The 21,742-nt window shown below is 41.1% G+C and overlaps 1 protein-coding gene across 2 annotated transcripts in view; it reads left to right on the plus strand.

Moving 5' to 3' along the window:
- The first annotated feature begins 1,153 nt into the window (after positions 1-1,153).
- Positions 1,154-21,742, plus strand: part of trim62.1 (tripartite motif containing 62, tandem duplicate 1) — a 35,767-nt gene continuing 15,178 nt past the window's right edge. Inside the window, exons 1-3 of one of the 2 annotated variants that reach the window (XM_012918532.5) lie at positions 1,154-2,112; positions 2,319-2,336; positions 3,287-3,824. In XM_012918532.5, the coding sequence (XP_012773986.1) occupies positions 3,417-3,824 (408 nt within the window). In that variant the 5' untranslated portion in view covers positions 1,154-2,112; positions 2,319-2,336; positions 3,287-3,416. The remainder of the gene's footprint in view (positions 2,113-2,318; positions 2,337-3,286; positions 3,825-21,742) is intronic. The other variant, XM_004548594.6, reaches the window with a different exon arrangement.

The raw sequence follows: 21,742 nt of genomic DNA on the forward strand, positions 1-21,742 counted from the left end.
AAGAACACTGCGTTCTAATAAGATAATCACTGTTGTTTACTTCCTCTACAGTGGTTTTATTGGTGTGGCATCTTCGTGTAGTGGGGTTGGTGTAGAGTAGCAGGGAACTACAGCTGGCTCTGGCTACTGTCGATGTGAAAGTGCGTGACTCTACTATCAGAACGAGACTACACAAGTTTGACTTTTATGGGAGGTGTTCAAGGATGAAAACTTCACTCTCTAAGAGAAACATTAAGGCCAGACTGAAGTTTGCCAGAGTGAACATAGACAAAGACAATGACTTCTGGAATAATGTTCTTTGGACTGATGAGTCTAAAATTGAATTATTTGGACACCAGAACAGTAGACATGTTTGGCATGAACCAAATACAGCCTTCCAAGAAAAGAACCTCATACCAACTGTGAAGCATGGATGTGGCAGTATCATAGTTTGGGGATGCTTTGCTGCAGCAGGACCTGGCCAGCTCACCATCATAGAATCCATCATGAATTCGACTGTGTATCAGAGGGTGCTTGAAGAATATGTGAAATCATCTGTAAAACAAAAAACAAACAAACAATTAAAGCTGAAGCGGAACTGGAGACAGCAACATGACAATGACCCAAAGCATACCAGCAAATCCACCAAGGACTGGCTAAAAACTAAGAAGTGGAGAGTCCTGGAATGGCCAAGTCAAAGCCCTGATCTTAATCCCATTGAAATGCTGTGTGGTGACTTGAAACGGGCTGTACATGCAAGAAAACCCCAGCTGAAAGAATTCTGCATTGTGGAGTGGGGCAAACTTTCTTCTAATCGATGTCAGAGACTGGTAAAAGGCTACAAAAAGTGTCTCACTGAAGTTATATCAGCCAAAGGGGGCAACACTAGTTATTAGGGGGTAGGGTGTCCTAACTTTTTTCTCTCCATTAAAATACACATTTTTGTTCATATCTTTTTTTTATGTGTAACAAAATGTTAATTTTTGCTGTTTAATTGCAATTAAGTCCCTTTTTTCTCCAGTAATACATGAAAACATGATTGGACACACTATTACACATATTATACATATTCATGATACATCAGCGACCAAGTGACCCACTTTTACATGTAGGTCCCTTTCAAGATTTTGTTTGGCTCTAGCTTACAAAAGTGAACATGCCAACAACAAAAAAAATAAAATAAAATAAATAAAATAAAACAAACAGAGCCAAGAAAGGAAAGAGCTGCTCTGAATTGCATCACAATAGAAAATGAAGTGCACAAGTTTACAAAGACATCAAAAAAGACATTTATGATTAGAATAAGTTGGGACTGAAATGACATACAGCACATTTATCCTTAAACTTTAAGAAGTATAGTTCGCTTGTGTTACACAAACCTCTCAGCATTATTAACTTTAGTCCCAGTTTGGAAGGATATGCTTACTCTAATCAGTGTCTCAGCAGAACCACTCTTCTTTATAGTATTAATAAACGAAACTGTTGCATTTTGCTTTAATATGCCAAACCCGCGGTTCTTCTCTAGCTCTTGAAGAAACCGTTTACTTTTGATAAAACAAACGCTTATCCTCTGTCACGATACCTAAACCTGAAGATTAGGGTAGTTTTTTTGCGGACGCTTCTGACACCTGCTGGTCGAAGTTGGACACTACAACATCTCTCTGACTAATAAAATTGTTTTCAGTTAGAAGTGGCAGTTACTTTTCATGGCAGCTGCTGAACTTTTTTTTAAAGTCAGGCAATTTGCTCTACAAAAAAAAGTTGCTAACGGTTGATTTCTGTATATTTCTTTCTTGTAATTAGCTGAGCAGCAGCAGCAGCTTGTGAACGAAAAGAAAGGCAGTACGAGTCAATTCATTAGGAGAGGGCGATAAAACTTTACACAGTTTTATTCCTTGTCTCGTACTCAACTTGATAATCATTTAAATTACCACGCTACATATAAATTACTCTCGTTATCTTCCAAATGTTAGTCATAGATGACAAGTATCTTTCTTCCGAACATTGTGTGTGGTCGAGTCCCCGGCCCCCCTAATTTTTCGGTACAGTTGGTTGCATCCGTTGCCGCTGTGTGTTGCTCCCTTCCTGAAAGACACTTGCGTTGGAGCCGCTGATGTCGTTGAGCGAAGGCTGGTGAGTTTAGGCTCTTTTTGCTGTTTTAATTCGTTTCTTCTATTAATAATGGGCATTTTTTGGGAAGCCTCAACCTCCCGTATAGATTCCTACATACACTTTTCTAATTATACGGCTAATTAAATCAGTGTTATGCCTCTTTTGTGTCCCCTATCTCCTCCCGCTGTGGTTGGCGGTGTCGTGGACCTGGTCGCTTATGTTTACAGTCCCTGCCAGCGAGCAAGGTGGATGAAATATGTTATATAATGTGTATTTATCCTAAGCAACAGCTCATATGTTGGTCCGATAGTTTGTGATAGATGGTGCGAATTAAATAAAAGAGCAGCACGGGAGCTTGAAGCCCTTTACGGGAGGGTATTTAAAAGGCAGCTTCTTAACACCGGGGAAGGAGGTGGACAGGCAACGGAGATAATACTGACTGCTGCAGGTGTTTGTCTGTTGGTTTGGTGGACTGCTGCAGTCCACCAAACCAACAGGCAAATCCATTAGAAATGAGCAAATCCATTTCAAAGAGCGAGGAAATGGGTGCAGCAAAGTACAGAACTAGTTTGGTAGAAACGCTAATGTACGTCAGGTGTTTGCCCAGGTAAAGAGGAAGCTCACAAAGTGAAAGCAAAGAGCAGGCATTATATTATGAGAACAAAAGGGACTGCTTTAAAAAAGGTGGTACACGCTACTGCCAAATTATTAAAGGGATTTGTTTAAAGTTATGTCCACCGCCTTCATTAGGGCATGAGATTTTGAAGTGCTTTAAAATAAAGTCAGGATAATTGTATTCACTATCCATGAATGTGCGGTTGATTTCAAATTAATTGATGTGCTAAATGCTGCTGGATAAAAGGATACTTGGTACACTGCAATAAAATACTAAAACCACGAGCAAATATCCAATCTGAGAAACTGGAAAGTGTGATTTCTTTGTCATTTTTTAAATACTAATTACAGGTCTAATCTAAAAACCCATATTTAGACTGTGTAATCAGTTTGTACAGAGCTAGTACAGCTTACTAGAAGCTCTTGTGTTGTAGATTAAATATTAAAGGGTTGTTGTTGAAGTTGATTTTGTTAATGTGTAACCAAAAGAATGTCTTCACATAACTTATTTAGGGTTTGGCTGATTAAAGGTTTGAGGTGCCTTATTGTCTTTTTGTTTATTGTTTTTACACCCCAACAGAGACGATAATTTCAGGATTCCTGAAGTCAACTCCCACATGGCAGTGAACCACGTCCTTACAAACTGAACCAAGTATACTCTGCTCCACGACGTTGCCCTCTTAGATGCCTTTCAGTGTCAGTTTTTGCAAATGGCTTGCTCTCTGAAGGACGAGCTTCTGTGTTCCATCTGCCTCAGCATCTACCAGGACCCCGTCAGCTTCGGCTGCGAGCACTACTTCTGCAGAAAGTGCATCACCGAGCACTGGAGCAGACAGGAGCCTCACGGAGCGCGGGACTGTCCCGAGTGCCGGAGGACCTTCGCCGATCCACTACTTTCGCCAAGTCTCAAGCTGTCCAACATTGTGGAGCGCTATTCAGCCTTCCCACTGGACGCCATCCTTAACGCACAGAGGAGCTCCTACCCCTGCAAGGACCACGAGAAGGTCAAGCTCTTCTGCCTCACCGACAAAAGCCTCGTGTGTTTCTTCTGCGACGAGCCGGCGCTACATGAGCAGCACCAAGTAACCACTATCGACGAGGCTTACGAGGAAATACAGGTCAGTCATAGCGCACACACTCTGACAGCTCATTAGCAAGAGCGAGGCTGACATTTTCTTAAAACCCATCAGCACTCTGCTCCACGTTCAGACTCTTTCACCCGTGGGAGCTGCCCAGACAGTTCAGCATTAAGTCCACTCCTGCCCAGAGAAGCTGCACTGAAGCAGTTTGGGGATTTGGTGCTTTTTGCTTTTGAGTGTTTCAGGTACAGCAGGTGCTGATGAATGAGGCACATCTAATTTGCTTCTCCCTGATGCCCACAAGTCCACTGACCTGAAATCATAATGAGATTCCAGTTTGTAAGTCCCGTTATGATCAGAGGTTAATAGTTTCATTTCTTGGTTCAAACTGAACTGAAATGATGGTTAGGAATGCAGCTCCTGCTGCCTGGAATGAATCACAAAGAAATTGAAAGAAGCAGTCACTCTTTAGGTGTGTTCAAGGAAGTTAAGAGAATAAGACAAATCTGATTCATTTAGATTTTTTTTTTTTTTTAAACTTCTTTACTTTTTTGGACTTCCTGTTTTGTTTTTTTTTTGGGGTGGGGGTGGGGGTTGTTTGTTTTGTTTTTTTTTAATACAAGTAGGTGTTAGTTATGTAACACCTTTTTATTTAATTAAGTTTAGTTTTGTGTTGTCAGTGTCTTTGTCTGCTTCTTCATTGTTATGCCTCTGGTTTGGCAGTTTCTCCTTTAAAAGAAACAAACAAGCTTGCAAATAAAGTTCATATCGCCAGGGTGATCTCGAATCAGTTGGGGACCTTTCCTGCTTAGGTAAAGTGCTTCTCTACGCAGAAACGCATGGCTTTTTTTTTTCTTTTCACATTACTAATTAAAGTCCTGGAAATATTCCAGGAAAAAAGCATTTAGATTAGTTAGACATATACATCCACATTTCAGATCTGGCAGGGGGCCCTTGTTGCACATCAACATCATTTCTCTTTCTCCCTATCTCTTGTCATCTCTTTGCTTTCAGCTTAGCCCCAAATAATTTACAATTTAAAGGGGAAATTTGATTTTAGAGATCTTGACATCGGCAACTAACAGATGCTTGAAAACAGGAGAGGGGGAAAAAAACCTTCCTCAGTGATTCATTTAAATCTAGAATATTAGGAACTAATTGACTGTAACTGTGAAGAAATGAACTTCTCAATAAAGCGTGTGTTTAATGTGTCATTTGCGTTTACCCTGAGTCATGTTTTCCACATTAACGAGAATAGTTCAGTGTTTGCGTTCCCTTCACCATTTGGGTATTTCCATTCCCACGGAGCCAAAATCCAATAACTGTGAAACAAAGCTCCTAATCCTTTTCCTTCTCTGCTCCAGTATACAGAGCAACACATTCCAGTCTAATGTTATGGAGTTCCTTTCCGTTTTCATGCCTGCTGTTGCCAGTGTAGATGTTCATATCTGCTGTATGTAACATAAAACACTTTGTTTTCTTGATAGTGAGCACAGTGATGTTTCTGATAAAAGAGATTTATAGTTACTCGGTGGGGGTTTTGAGGTTTCACTGTCTTTCAGTGCATCTCAAACCAAAACCTCAAGTCTCTTTTGGATATATCACTAATGAAGTCTGAGTTTTCGGTTTCAGTGTCTGGCTCTAACTTCGTGATGCCGCTTTTGTTGTATACTTTATTTTTTTATTCTGGGGCTTACTGTTCTTCTTTTTAGAATTGGAATTTCAGTCAGGAGCAGAAAAACTATTAATCCCATCAGGGAAAGTCTATCAGCGAGATGGTCTCAGCCTTTGACTATTCATGACCTCAGACACTCTCCTTTTGTGGTGTGGTACTGTTAATGAGTGAGAAGGGTTATATGCAGACTGCAAGTGAATTAAGAAATCCCAAATAACACCATGTGTCTTTTATTTTTGACTTCCACCTTGAATATTCAAAACTTCCTTATGTTATTAGTTTCCAGTCTGCCTGCCCACAACTCTGTCCACAGATTTAGCTGTGATTATATTACTAACTATGCATATAGTTGACTGAACATCGAGACTGTCAGTTTAACTAGCAAATAAATGCCCAATTCTGCATCTGCATCACATGTTTGATGACTTCCTTTTGAAAGTTTTCAGTGGAAGTGGTGATTCACATCTCTGCTGCTACTTCAACCACTGGATTCTAGGGAAACAAGTTTGTCCCAACCAGCACCACATATTTTCTTGTGATCAGTTTCACTTAGCCAGCAACCACTTGCCTCCCAGTTGCAGAGGGCTCATAGGCATGTCTCCACACCTCCAAGCTGCATTGGGTCAAAGTCTTTCTAGTAGCCAGTCTTGCCACTTGGCAGCCATATAGGTAAGGCAGTTATTTTCAGTGAAAGTAAAACCAGGGCATAATCTATATTGCATTGATCACCAAAACATGCAAATTCAGAAGTCAAATCTGATTTAAAACAAAAACTAAGTACATTTGGTAATTTTGCCACGCTAATTAAACATATTACATTTTAGGTATTTTGTACTGTAAAAGATGATGCAATAATACAGAGAAAATCCCACCAGTCAGACAACCCCTTACGAATAAAGGGAATAAAGAATGGGGAGAGTGGCGTTTTATGGTTTACAATTTACAAATTTATGGTTTCATCAACATTAGTGCACTTAAAGAATTGCTCTCCACTTTCACATTGTGCATTTACCATTTTCTTGGTTTATCATTCACATTCTTACATCAGGAGATATGTTTTCCACCACACTTGAAGCCTTCATAAACCTCAGCTTTTGCCATGGATGGATAAAACGATGTGATTGGCTTTATGCTTTCCCATTTCACTTCTTATAATTCTTAAAATGTCAACCATTCTGTATCTACTGTTGTACATAATCCACAGTAGCGGATTTTCAGATAACACACCCCAACTCATTTGTCCATTTACAATAATTTGGCACTGCACTTGACCATCAGTTCAGTTGGATATGTTGTACTTGTAGCAGCAGAGATGAGGAAGTCTTGTGAGGTAAGTTCACTTCTTTCTGTCTTCACATTTCCAGATTTCAACAATAACAGACTCTGACTCAAGTGTCATCACTTGACTTTGTGCAGCTACTTCTCCAAATGTCTTCATGGAACTTTTTCACTTATTCCCCAAGAGCTTTAAACAGACTTTGGCTTGTAAAATCTGTGGAGACTTCTTTAATTGGGGAAAAAAATACTTAATTGGATTAAAACCAATTTGTATGATCTAGGTGTTTGAGGGTTACAAGGAAACATAATTAGGCAGTTTGTGCATAGTAAATAGCTACATTTCCCCTCCCTTGTTCTGCATTAAATATAATTAACAGTGCTGTGTGTATTAATGCTGTCCTCATCAGTTTCCAATCAGGCTGTGTGCTGTAAGCTTGAGAAAGGTCAAAACTGTGTAATCTTGGAGCAGAAGTAATTAGGCCCAACACAAGATGTTTCTCTTTTCTTGGACACCGGCTTGTCCCTCTGCTTGGAGTTCTTTTCATGGTGGCGATCTGGCATTTTGTATTCTGGCAGGAGACTTGGAGGCTTCCCAGATCCACAATACTGAAACGGAGTGTGCGCACACAGTGGCCCCATCAGACACAAGCATGTCCCATGATGATCTTGGCAAACTCGTATTTGTAGAGCTCGTTACATCATGCCTCATCTATATCAGACGAACAACTTGCACATTTTCCATGTTATTTATTTGTTTTGCAGTGAGCAGATAGGAGCTGAGTGTCAAACAGAAACAAATGCGAGAGCTATGCCTGCAGGCTTAAACGTCACTTTTAGCGTGAGGCTCAGCAGTGTTTCACTAAATGCCAAAACAACATGGCGAGGATGTGTTAAAATGCAGCAGAGATCACATCCAGTGTTTTGACAGTCATGACCAAAGGGGCACATGCCCTGCCAGTATGATGGTGTATTTAAAATAAATGTTAGAGTTTTTGTAGAGTGGGGAACTGTTTAGATATGGGGAAAGGATTTGGTAGGCCGAGTGCCAAAGCTTTGCCTCATTATGTTGAAATGTTGGAGAGGCTAGCAAGGTCTTTGCCGAAGTAGTTTTGAATTCTTACAGAAATCTTCTGGAGAGAGTGCAAGGAGAGTTTCCCTAGTTTGGTTATGATTTTGTTCTTGGGGGAAAATGAAAGTCAAACTTACTGTCAGTCGTAATAGTTCAGCATTACTGTCCAGTTTCCCAGCAGTGGTTGAATTTAGGTTAAGTCAACATCTTCATCACCCCGCAAGTAGATGCCGCCTCTTTTTCCTCAGTAATATATATATTTTTTTCATCTTTATCACAGCTTTCCAGAAAGCAGAAGGCTGATGATTTGTGTGTTACACAATCGGCATTCTAAGGATGGAAGAAATCAAGTTTTTTACATTTGAAGGAAGCATACCCAGACTGAGACCAGATCATAGAATAGACCTTCACGACGAAATACAAAGACATTCAGCACAAACATTTTTTTTTTAACTCTTGTGTGTCTGCCAGAAGACCTTCTTTGGAAAAAGCTTTTCATTTTGGAGAAACTTGCAGAATAACTAATGCCTAATTTCTGAGCAGTTGACCCTTAAATAGCTCATTTTACTATGTAAAGTCAAGTCAGTCATGGCTTATATTTTTATTTAGGCTCTTCTCAACACATTTCCACATGAGATACCTTTTTGTTTCTTATTCTCAAGCTAGGTTTAGATGGAACACCCTTCTGTTATGTCATGCCACTACTGCTTTAACTCTGATGTTTTTGGTTGGTCAGTGTCTACTCACAAGAGCAGCCTTTCGTTAGTCTGTAGCAGAATGTAATCTCCTTAGCCTGGCATGTCACTCTGCTGACCTCAGGCCCTGAGTCTTGATGCCACGTTGAGAGCTTTGCCTCCTGCTGATTTGCATCCTTTAACCGGTAAATGCTGCTGTGGCCAAATCTGTAATGCACAAACACATATGACACCTGACTTTTGCATGGTGATGTGTACACATCTGGCAGGCATTTACTCAGCACATAAGTGCTTGCTCGTACACTTTTTTTTTTCCCTCAACATAAAGGACATTAAGGTAGGATCTGGGAGGATTTGTCTGCAGCTCTGCCATTTGCTTCAGGGAGCAGAGATTTGACAGGGAACTAATGCTTTCTGATTAGGTAGGATTTTATTCCAGCAGTCATATTGGATGATTTGGGACACCCATTTAAAATGTACAAGAGCAAAAAGCACTCTTAATATAACATTCTTCCAAACGTCTTGTAATCTAAAACATTAAACAGAGCCGTAGATGGTCTCATAAATATCCACATTTAAATACACTCCAGACAACCCATTATGGCATGTATATAAAATTTCCCCCTGTCGGTTTTATGGTTAATTCATCAAATAAGGGTTTATCCAAAAGGCCGCATATCATTATCCACAGAGCTTCATTCCTTAACCAGGTTGAGCAAGAGCTTTATTTTGTGTGAAATAATTCAGTCATACATCAGTCATGCTAATGGAGTGCTGGAGTGATTTTAAAAAGAGGTTGGCTGGATTACTGCACCCTGATTGGTGCTGGACAGAGTTGTATACTTATTACCACACTGCTGTGGCCCTTAATGTTGGAAGTCAATTCCTGTGGAGGACAAAATGGAAGACACAGCAGCCACTTTGCCTTAATTGTGATGATGAAGATTGTCAGTGGGTTGTATGCAACCACAGCATCGCAGAGATTGACACTCTTCCTGCAGTCTACTTGCTCGAGGGATGCGTTATCACTCTACATTCTAGTTGTATTGGACCAGATAAAGAGGAAAATAGATTGCAACCACTGCTTAACCATACATTTGGAACTTTAAGTTTTGTTTTGTTTTTCCCAGACACTATAGATGCTGTACAGTATATGTGTGAGGAGTATACAGCAGGCAGCTGTGCAGTAATGCTAATCTCAGTTTGACTGAAGCCCACGCTGCAGAAGAATTAAATGATTACTGTAGTCTTGAGTCACCCACACAGACCTGTCACTCAGGGTGTCCAGATGTACCTGTGTGCTGCTATCTATTAACACCATTCTTATAGCAAGGCATTATATGCTTATCAGGACACAAACACGGGGGTTAATCACAGAAACCCATTAGCATTTTCCCGTCTGCCTCGCTCTAGTGCAGGGTGGCGTTTGAAAATGGAGAATGAGCACGCCAGCCTTTGAAGTGTTCCTCTGGTGGTTTAAAAACAGGGCTGTCTTTCACTCTCTGACTGTCAGTGCCTGGCCGAGAGCTCTCTCTCTCTGAGCCTGCCATCACCATGCATGGCCGTGCTGCTGCAGTAATGAGTCAGGCAATTTCAAGGGCACCCACGGCTGCCATCTCCCCTGTGGCTTGCCTCAGTCTGCTCTCTTTTCCTCCAGCAGCTCCATCTTTCCTTCTGTCTCTCTGTGAATTTTTTTTTTCATTTACTTGTGTTTCTCGGTAATCTTCTCATTTCTAAAATATGGGCTTTATTGAGTACCTCATAGCTGGTTCTTCTGAGAAAACCAGTTCCCAGCTCTCCACCCTTCTGTTTTTCAAACATCCACCCCAGACAAATTAGTTTGTCCATCTTAGCGGTTGGTCGTGGTATTGTGGCAGAGGGGCTTCATTCGTGCAGAAATGGAGCCACAGGGAAAGAGAGAACAGTCATGTTCTGTTAGGGAACTGGGAGAGGTGGTAGCTCATCCTGTCCTCATTACTGATAGCACTGATGATGCTTGAGGCAGAACAGAGCCAGGCAGCATGTTTACTTCAGCCCAAGCTGTTGGTAGATTAGCGGATAAACATCTGCATTGATTGGAAGAAAGCGAGCTGGTGCAGCCTCCATCACACAAAACATTTTGTATTGTTTAGATCATTACTTTGGCCTGCGCCAAGTGAGTCAGATGTCTCTGCATCTGTTGTTCTTTTAAAATGTTTATGCATGCCTTCTGCAAAGAGTTGATTTTGTGACTTGCCATATGTTTACTAGTCATTTCTCCTTTCAGTAGAGGGCAGGACGCATACAGGTAAAAGCTGTTTGCCTAGCTGCAATATGTAGCTGTTAAAGACTGTTCTGAACCGTGTTTTTAGGCTAACATGATTTAAAATGCATCAGGCTTAACAGGTGTCTCCTAAACAACCGTTGTTACAGTTACAACCTTTCAAATGACTTCATATTACCAAGTACACCCTGCCTCGTCGCAGAAAGCTGAGGACATCTTAGGAAGCCCCTGAACCATAAAGATATCTATTAGATGAAATGTTTTTGGTTAGGTTTTAAGGGTATTTGCAAACATGACTGCCAGTGCTTTCTGTTAAAGGAAAAACAGGTGATGTTTCATTTCAAAACATGGGGAAAATTAATCTAAGAAAACTAGACTTGCATACATAAAAACAAAGGCTTGTTTATGACAGTTTGTCTCATCAGCCTTCATGATCTTGTAACTGACATGCCACTATCCTGATGTCATGTATTCAGTTTCTATGTAATTTTGCAGTTGCTGTCATGTCAAAGAGTTTTCACCGTCCTGTGAAAAACAAAGTATACCTTTCATGCTTCCACAGGAATTAAAAAGGTAAGTAGCGACCAGATGCTACAAGTGTGGGCTCCCCCTATAAAAGCAGAAGTTTTTGCAGTTTGCTGGTCTGAAGCATTCGGCTGTTTCCTAACAAAGTGTCAAGGTGGAAAAAGCACCTTGGAAAAGTGAAAAAGACATCAGCAGTGATCTTAGATAAGTAATTGTTGATGCCCATCAGTCCAGGAAAGGTTGCCAAGTGCATCACTCTACAGTGAGACATTATTCATAAGTGGAAAGCATTCAAGAGAGTTTCTAATCTTCCTCACAGTGGACATCCCAACAGACCCTCTCTAAGAGAACTGTACATAATGAATACCCTCAAACCTAAATGAACTAAAGCAACGTAAAGGACAGTGGGGACAAAAGGGTGGTACTAATACTGTATATAAAAAAACAGATATCAGTGTTGCATAGCCTTCAGTATGACTATAAAGTCACAGTAATGCTATGGTAACAAACATCACTCTCGTAAAGGTGTGTTGTGTTGCAGAACTGTGCTAAACTTAGAAAGCTGCTGGGGAAAAACTGCCATCTGAGTCCATATGTTTGCTTAGCAACATCGTAAATTATATAGCCTCAAATCACTTCTTCTGAGAAGATGTGTTCTGTAGAAGTGGGTTTCATCAGAGATGCACAAACTCCCACATGTTAACTCTAGTCAGATGATTCATTGGAGCTGAATGCATGACATCTGTAGTTGCATGTCTACCTGTCAGCTAGTGAAACCTGAAGATCACGAGGGCTTGAGAGTGCTGGAACTGGCCTGACAGGCCAGAGAGTAAGACGGAGGATGACCAAAGACATGTGGTTTATGTGTCATCTTGGTGGATGAAAGGAGAAACGCTGTTCTTAAAGTTTTGCAGCTTTAAGTGAGGCTTAATGCTGAGCCCCCAGCCTCCTTAACGCAAGGCAGATCACCAGGGAGAGCAGCCTGCACACCAGTAGCACTGCAATGAAGATTACATTAAAAATAAAAGCCCTGACAGTGGAGGGTGTTGTATGAACTCCCTTAGAAATGGAATAGGCTTTAAAACACATTGAAGAAAATGGTTTTGGGCATAGACAATTACAGATTTTGGTAGATGTTAAAAATGCATGAGTGGTGAGCGATCTGAGGAGTTATACTGTGGCTTTGCTGCATTTAGTTTTGTCTGTCAGTTTGGCATTTGGGTGGATGTGAACTGCTGTTCCCTGTCACTGCTGCCATGAGACTCTGAGCCCTGAGTTGATTAGCTTGGGAATTAAGACAGATTACAGGCCATTGTTCTCTGGGGTCTGGGTAGGGCTGGACGGGGGCAGTAATCTCTTGTAATTCCCCGTGTTCGTGATTTGCTGCCGATGATTTAATTTGACTTGCTGCTGATAGGAGTCCTCATTTTCAGCTCTCAGGCACTCAGACTCCTCCCTTGAGCTTACCAGTTGCTGGGAAGAAGAGAGAAGGAACTTGTAGATGTTCACCTTTTAAATGCCTCCTTTGTCTAAACGAGAGAGTCGAGCTGTGTTGGTGTTTACCTAAAAACCCTTGGTTCTCACTACAGACCAGGTGCATAGGGGCAGGGCATGACTGACAGCAAGGCAAGTGCTGGGAAAGCTTTCACATGACCCGTCTCGTGCTAACTGTGGGATTAGTTAATGTTGTTAACTGAAGCAACAGTTCGTTGCTAAACATTAGTGTAAGTTTTAGTTGTGAGACAAATATTCAAAAACAAATGTCTTCCTTTAATTATCATTATGAAATGTAACCGCAACAGAATAATGACACAGTCAGCATTTATATTGGTTTCCTATTACCCTCACATTTACTGTAAATATGATTTCCAACTTGTGTCATTAAGAACTTATTGTGCAACCAAAAACAGAGGGATGGCACCTTTTGTTTTGCCTTTAGTAGTGTAGGAAGTCATGGGTTGAAGTAACCGATTGATCTACAGGGTGGGCCATTTATATGGATATGCCGTAATAAAATGGGAATGGCTGGTGATATTAAATTCCTGCTTGTGGCACATTAGTATATGTGAGGGGGCAAACTCCTCAAGATGGGTGGTGACCATGGTGGCCATTTAGAAGTCGGCCATCTTGGATACGACTTTTGTTTTTTCAATAGGAAGAGGGCCATGTGACACATCAAAACTTATTGGTAATGTCACAAGAAAAACAATGGTGTGCTTGGTTTCAACGTAACTTTATTCTTTCATGAGTTATTTACAAGTTTCTGACCACTTATAAAAATGTGTTCAATGTTCTACCCATTGTGTTGAATTGTCAATGCAACCCTCTTCTCCCACTCTTCACACACTGATAGTAACACTGCAGGAGAAATGCCAGCACAGGCATCCCGTATCCGTAGTTTCAGGTGCTGCACATCTCGTATCTTCACCCCATAGACAATTGCCTTCAGATGACCCCAAAGATAAAAGTCTAAGGGGGTCAGATCGGGAGACCTTGGGGGCCATTCAACTGGCCCACGACGACCAATCCACTTTCCAGGAAACTGTTTATCTAGGAATGCTCGGACCGGGCACCCATAATGTGGTGGTGCACCATCTTGCTGGAAAAACTCAGAGAACGTGCCAGCTTCAGTGCATAAAGATTGAAACACATCATCATGTAGCAATTTCAAATATCCAGTGACCTTGAGGTTTCCATTGATGAAGAATTGACCCACTATCGTTGTTCCCCATATACCACACCAAACCATCACTTTTGTTGTTCCAACAGTCTTGAAGGGATCCATCCAATGTGGGTTAGTGTCAGACCAATAGCGGTGGTTTTGTTTGTTAACGTCACCATTCACATAAAAGTTTGCCTCATCACTGAACAAAATCTTCTGTGTGAACTGCGGGTCCTGTTCCAATTTTTGTTTTGCCCATTCTGCAAATTCTGTGCGCCGATCTGGGTCATCCTCGTTGAGATGCTGCAGTAGCTGGAGTTTGTAAGGGTGCCATTTGTGAGTAGCTAATATCCGCCGAAAGGATGTTCGACTAATGCCACTCTCCAATGACATGCAGCGAGTGCTACGCTGTGAGCTGTTGCTGAATGAAGCTAGGACAGCCACTGATGTTTCTTCATTAGTGACAGTTTTCTTGCATCCACATTTTGGCAAATCCAACACTGAACCAGTTTCATGACACTTAGCAAGCAGTTTGCTGACTGTAGCATGGGAGATGGGTGGTCTCGTAGGGTGTCTGGCATTGAAATCTGCTGCAATGACCCGGTTACTGCGTTCACCAGATATCAACACAATTTCGATCCGCTCCTCACATGTTAACCTCTTCAACATGTCAATGGCTGTGAAAAAAAAGAGAAACTTGTAAAGAACTCATGAAAGAATAAAGTTACGTTGAAACCAAGCACACCATTGTTTTTATTGTGACATTACCAATAAGTTTGATGTGTCACATGGCCCTCTTCCTATTGAAAAAAACAAAAGTTGTATCCAAGATGGCCGACTTCTAAATGGCCACCATGGTCACCACCCATCTTGAGAAGTTTGCCCCCTCACATATACTAATGTGCCACAAACAGGACTTTAATATCACCAACCATTCCCATTTTTATTACGGTGTATCCATATAAATGGCCCACCCTGTAGATCAATCGGTTAACACTGGATCAATCAGAGGGCTCAACTTTATGATTTTTCTACTTTTTACAAGTAGATAACGATAACAAATTTACCTGAATAGTAAAGTAAAAGTCATAAGCGACAAATTACTGTCATGTTGTTGTGTAGTTGTGTGAATCAGTCAGTCTACAGATTTGGAAAGATTGCACTCTATCTAGGTAAGTCAACTCAGAATGTCTTAATTAACACTCCAGGTGTCTTCAAAAGTTTGGTGTAGGTGTAGGAACCGTTCACAAAATGGTGTTGGCTGGACAGTTCGGCCAACGGCCAGCAATAGCACAAAGAATTAATGTGCAACTTCACCTCACAATTGAAACGGAAATTGGCCTCTTTAATAATTGATACCTCAATTAGAAACTTAAACACCCTCATTGCTAAAGTGATACATGGCCAGTTCAGGTTTCTGTGGCCACGAATTCTTAGACTTTGTTCATTTATTATAATGCATTACAAGGTTCAAGCTAATTAGTGGGGAGAAGCCAGTTCTATTGTACCCACTCACCCTATTCCCTGTACTCGCTCTTAGTCTGCACCGTTAGCAGGCACTTCCTCCCGTAGCAGCTGTTTACAATTTAACCATTTAGCCCACGCTTTTATCCATAGTGTCTTATAATAATGCCAGCTGTAAACACAAGTGAGCAGTCTTCATAAAGGCACATGCTGTGAGACAGTTTAAAAGTGTGAAAAGTGTTACAAATTTAATCAGAAAAAAATCAAAGAAGAACATACTTCTAATCTGCAGTATCATCTATTACAAAAGTTCCCCTTTGAAATCCACAATTTTTACAATCAAAAGCTCATCCAAAAAAGCATTAGAGGTAGTAGTGTTTGGAAATATTGCTTAATTCATTGTAATCTTAGTGTGTGCCCACAGTAAACTAAGTGGAGAAGTATCCTTTTCTTTTTCTTTTTTTTTTTTTTCTTTTGGCTTATTTACAGTAACACTTCAGTAAAACTTTAGACGCTAAAACACGGCAGTTTGAACCTCTGGAAGGGTGCATTTTTTTGTAGAAGCACCCGAGCTCTCAGAATTATTCTGTTCTAATTATTCTAATCTTATAGCATTTTAAATGCTTGCTTCAAAGATGGGGACCAAGTCTGCAACTGTCAGCTTTTGCTTTGCAGTTGAACAGGCTTTGTTGGAAATTACACACAATCTCTTTGCAATAATGTTCCAATTATCAGTGACAAATGAGCAACAATCGCAAATCAGTTGCTGTCTACATAAGCATAAATTCATATAGACTACATGTGCAATCATTTCAAAAGTAGTCGCTCAGAAGTTGAGGGTGTCGTATTCTCAACCTCTGTGCAACTATTTGGTTGCTACAACTACTTGCAACAGTTGCAGAATGCGAAGAAATTAAATGTGTTCGCCAGGCAACCACCTGACTGAGCCATAAGTGTACTAATTTTTAAATGTTGTTGTTAGTCTTTCTTGTTAACAGTTTGAACAGCATACTTTGTGTGGCCTCCATTTCTTTCCAGAGGTAAGCGTGTTCTTTCTCATCCTGTTTATATTCCTGCTGATAGCGTTTTGTCTGAAGACCTGTGTGGGTTGAAACTGGTCATTACTGCCCAACGTGGCATGCATTAACTGTAAACAGCTTTTTTTTTTTTTTTTTTTTTTTTTTAATCCCACTCTGTGCATGAGCAGTCTCCTGAAATTAGTTTTTTAAAATGATGATTCAGGCATATGTTATCAGGAGATTTAAAACCATACAAAACCCACTTGAGGCTATACTTATAATTTAAACAACAGTACTGCCTCTCTAACCCAAAACCAGTGTGTTGCTTTACTGTGTGACTTGACAAAAGAGGTGTGTATCCCAAATATTTATTTGATGTCAAGGAACTGACTGAAAGAGAAGCAGGCGCATACTTTATTTGGTCAGATAGAGCTGTAGCCTGCGTAGTGCATATGCACCAGCTACAGCAGAATAGCTTCCAGCTGCAGTCATGCCGTAAAGATGAACTAGAGGCAAACAAATCTGTTTGTTATCCCTGCCGTGTGGCACTGGCTGGCATATAACCACATCATGTTTTTTCACAAGGTGATTTGTGCGACTGACACATACTACATGGGTTTTATATTAACAACATGCGGACTGTTAGAGGTCTGACTAATCCTAAGAAGCTTTTTCTAAAAGATGACACAAGCCTGTATGCGGTTGTGGTGGAAATCTGCTGGCAGTCGTGCAGATCCAAGGGTTATTTTCAGGGTTTGTTTACGAAGTGTAACCAAAGGGTGAAGTCGTTCTGCGGCAGAAGAGAGATGGTGTTAGAAGGGAATGCAGAAAGTCAGTGCAGTGTTGATAAACCTGCACAAGTTGTAGTTCAAGTCAAAATATGAGATGAGTAGGTTTATCAAGAATCACTCCCTGAGTAGACTGTATTTAAGAAAAAGAAAAAAACAAAACTGCTGTACAATTGTAATGACATGCGTCTTTTAGCTGTATTTAGAGTAGGTCATGACAGGCCCACTTGATGTGTGGGCAGCAAAAATTGGGCTGCATCCTAGACGGGTTAACCAGTAAGTCATAAGGGTTACTGGTTAGCTTGTCGTAGACGTGATTGTGTCATGGTTGTAGATCAACACATATTCAACCTTATTGATCCTTTGATCTAAGCTCAGTGAAAACATTGCTAATAATTTTGTGGTCTAAATTGACCAGACCTCCCTCTCCCCGGCCACCTCCTCCAGCTCTTCCAGGCAGACACCAAGGCATTCCCAAGCCAATCAAGGGATCTATTTTCAACATGTCCTGGGTCTGCCCCAGGGCATCCAGAACACCCCGCTTAGGTCACACGTGGGAGACATCCTAGTGAGATGTTGTAATCACTTCAGCTAGCTCGTTTCAAATCACCACTTTTTCATCATATAGCAATTTATGTGGCGTAGTCCTTGAAGCTATGTTGTCAGGGAAGAGCTCTAGGGGTCCAGTGCAGTATGGCCTTGGCACTCCAATCAGTGGTTTTATGATGTGTGGTTTAAAAAAAAAAAAAAGAAGAAAAAAAAAAAAGGTGGCATTAAATGAAAATCCTGTTACTTAAAAATAAACAAGATAATTGGAGAAGTTAGTTGTAAAACGTTATTTACATTAGCACAAATGCTAGTCAGCTGTTGTAGCAGCTTGTACTTTCAAAAGTGTAAAGATCTCTTCACTACTAGATCCAGCTTCCAAACAACACTGCAAAATAAATCGGCATCAAAAATGATCCCCTTTGGAAATAATTTTAGAAGGCTCATGTGAGAAGCTAGGAGTTTGTTTTGGACTTTATTTCATTTCACATGCATAAAAGAAGCGCCATTTTATGTTTTTTGTTTTTTGTTGTTTTTTTTTTTTTTTATCCGCTGCCTGCGGAGATGATGTATAGCTCTCTCAAAGATTAGCATCTTGCTCTTGACAGCATTGATTGATAGTGCTTCAGAGAGAGACTAACTGGTTGCTGCACTGGAAATTATTCTGAAGTCTCACATTAGGCTTATAAGTCTTTAAACTTGGCTGTCTGTCAAATACATTTCCAACTCCAGTTGTATTAAAAAAGAAAAAGAAGAAAAAAAAAAAAGGTGTATGTCTTGAACTCCTGTTTGGCACTCAGGAGAGGACACGCTTTAAAAGCCTCAGGGCTGAAGGTGAAGCAGCGAGGAGCTCTGAGCTGCTGAGTGACTTTATACAAGCAGCAGGCTCTCTCTTATCGGTCAACACCTCTCCGATTTCCACTTTAAGGCCAAGAGAATCCCCCTGTTCCTCTTTAATGGCTTGTCCTGCAATGTGTACATTATCAGGCATAACACTGATGACTCTGAGATCTGTTTGCCTCTCTTAAAACCCTGAGACATCGACCTACTTTACAGCCCCGATAAAGCCATGCACCTCCTTTGTAGACCTTTGTCAACACTTCAGACGTCATTAATCTTTTTCATTTGAAGGATTAATCTGTTAGAACTGACTGGCAGAATAGTTGTTTTTTTTTTCTTTCTTTCTTAGCATTTCGTGTTTAGACTAATACATTTGCATGCTCTGTGCCCTTCCTCGCTCGAGGAAGTGGAACAGCAGCCTCTGAGCATTCATCATTTACATGACGTGCCCTATATTCAGAGGACTGGCGGAAGCCGCCAGCATCAGTGCTTTCCCAGAGTTCATTGCTTTTACTATATGTTGCCGGTAGGAAAAAAAATGGTGGTGGTGGGGTCATTCTTGACAAACCCAGGGTCACCGCAGACGAGAACAGCTCCCATCATGCGGATGTTTCTATAGTTAACTTCTAAAATTGTAATGCTATATTTATCTAATTAAGGCAATGAATTTACTTGCTGTAAACATGTTTATGTTTAGTCCTATGAGAGAGTTGCACATGTACTGTGCAGGCCGTTCTCATCTCAGGGCGCCTCTGTCTCACTAGAGCAGATGCTGCAAGTGAATAGTGTGTCTGTCCTCCAGAGCCAGGCTTGCTCAGTCAGCTCAGCTGGCCTCGGCCTGCTCTGCTGGCTGATCTCAGGCTGCAGGGACGTACTCGTCCCCCCCAGAGAGGCTGTAGGCGCTGCTGATGCTAGAGGAAACAAGGCACTGGAATGTAAGGCACAGCTTGAGCTCAGTTTGATGTCTTGGAAGAAGTACGTCAGAGTTTGCAGCCTGAGACAGCGTTTTAGTTGTCCTGCTCTCTGTATCAGTTTACAAGTTTTTGTTTTTGGTTACTATCTGTGCCAGAGGAGGCTGCAGACTGCTGTCACACTGGGCAGGTGAAACATTTGAGATCCCTTGGCAAACAGTTTCAGCATGACTTTGAACACAGTTCCAGTAAATGCACCATTATAGTTTTTATCCAAGGAAATGATGACCTGCATAATGGAGAAGGAAACATTTAAGCATACACAATGTGTCGCATTCCCAGAGGTCATGGGTTTGCATTTTTAAATTGCACAGGCTGGCACTTTTAGAGAAGAAAACTGCATCAGAGATGTCAAAATATATATTTTTAAAGTTTTCCACCCCAGTACATATCATAGCAGGTATTTCTGCAGCGGTGACATCAGCCGTTGCAGTTTGCTTGTGGATCTCTGCTGTTAGCTCCTTCACTGCAGCCTGTGTCAGTGTCTTCAGACTGCCCTCAGTTTGGCATCAAGCGCTGTAAAGGGCCCTCACATTGCACAGCCAGGACCGCGCACGGGCGAGTCAGCGTCAGAACAACTTGCAGATCAGTTCCACGTAGCTTTTTCCCATCAAACCAAGATCTATACAGAATAAAAAGGTGGCTGGACAGCTTTGGTCTTGTCACCCTACATCACCAGTACCATACAGACACAAGTCATATAGTAATATACTAAACTTTTATATATTTAGTTAATCATCTTCTTGAGTCTCAAAGATGGGTCATTACCAGTTGAAATTCCTTAATGACTTGTATATTCTAGATGACACACATATATCAATGAGCCACAACATTAACACCAGCTTCCTAACAGTGACCACGATTAAGTAACCCAGGTGGTGTGGTGCTTCCTGCTCGGGGAGGCTGTTACCCCCATGTGCTGGTGTGCTGCTGTGTTTAGTTTCAGATTTACATCTGCAGTAAGTATCAGGACCCCAAGGTTCCCCAGCAAGGGACCCTGTTTGTGCTTTTTAATCGTACCTTACTGCCCAAACATTTTAGGCACGACTTCCTTTTTTTTTTTTTTTTTTTTTTTTAATATCCAGACTGATAGTTTTGATCACACAGTATGTTTTTTGTTTCTTTTGGGTCTTTTAATATATTGAGTATAGGAACAAGATATTTCAGTCCTGTTCTAAAAGCTAAATCGCCACAGGCCCATAAAGCTCACGGACAGACTGTGATGACTGCAGTTTGTTCACCGCTCTGTTATTGGCTGACGTCCTATTTACCCACACTGTCTGCTACCTGACAGAATTACACCCTGGGCTCGATGAAGGTTATGCCAAACCGCCCTGCTGAAAGTCACTTTGCAGCACTTTCAGTTAGCGAGGCCTGCGCTGGGGTGTGTGCCCATTGCCTTGCAATAAACAAATGAAAAGGATCCCAGTGTAATTAGAGCCCAAAACGCATATTGGCTCTGCATTCTGTGAATCTTCCAGGAAGAATATGAATTCCAAGTTTTCATTATTTATTTTTTTTCCTTGTCACTATGTGTGAATGAAATAACTGGAAGCTCCTCTTGTCTGTGTGTGAGAGGAAGTTCTTCATCCTGTGAGCTTTTTATTATTCATGCTGCGACACTGCGCGACTGCATGTTGTTTTGTTCGCCTCTTTGTCGAGTCTAGCAATAATGCTCTGTAAATCCGAGCTACAGAACGGAAATTTTGAGGAATTTTAAAGCTCGTTTACATTTTTTGTTTTTTGTGGAAAACGTGCAAATAGTTTAGACTGTTGTGCGGTATAGAGACTGTTGTGCGGTATAGACTATTCTATATTATTTGATTTACTTCTATGTATCTGCCCAGGAGCTGCTAATATGACAGGAAAGTAAGAGGACGAAGGGAATGACAGCAGGATGAAATGAGTTTTAGATTTATAATCCCCAAGCTGTGACCCCCATTTCCTGCAGCTCGACGTCCTGGGGAAAATGTCATGTCAGACTTGTGTTGGCCAGATTCGATGGACAGGAAAGAGACGCCTCCACAGAGAACACACAAATACTCACACACACACCTGCACAGGCCATCTTTTTCTGTAGGTACCCGTGTACAAGCTCTTTCCGGTTTCCATTTGATATCATCTCATAAAATCTTCATCTGAAGGACAGTTTCTGCTTTTGG

The sequence above is a fragment of the Maylandia zebra genome, linkage group LG5 (assembly GCF_041146795.1).
Source record: "Maylandia zebra isolate NMK-2024a linkage group LG5, Mzebra_GT3a, whole genome shotgun sequence".
NCBI classification, from domain to species: Eukaryota; Metazoa; Chordata; class Actinopteri; order Cichliformes; family Cichlidae; genus Maylandia; species Maylandia zebra.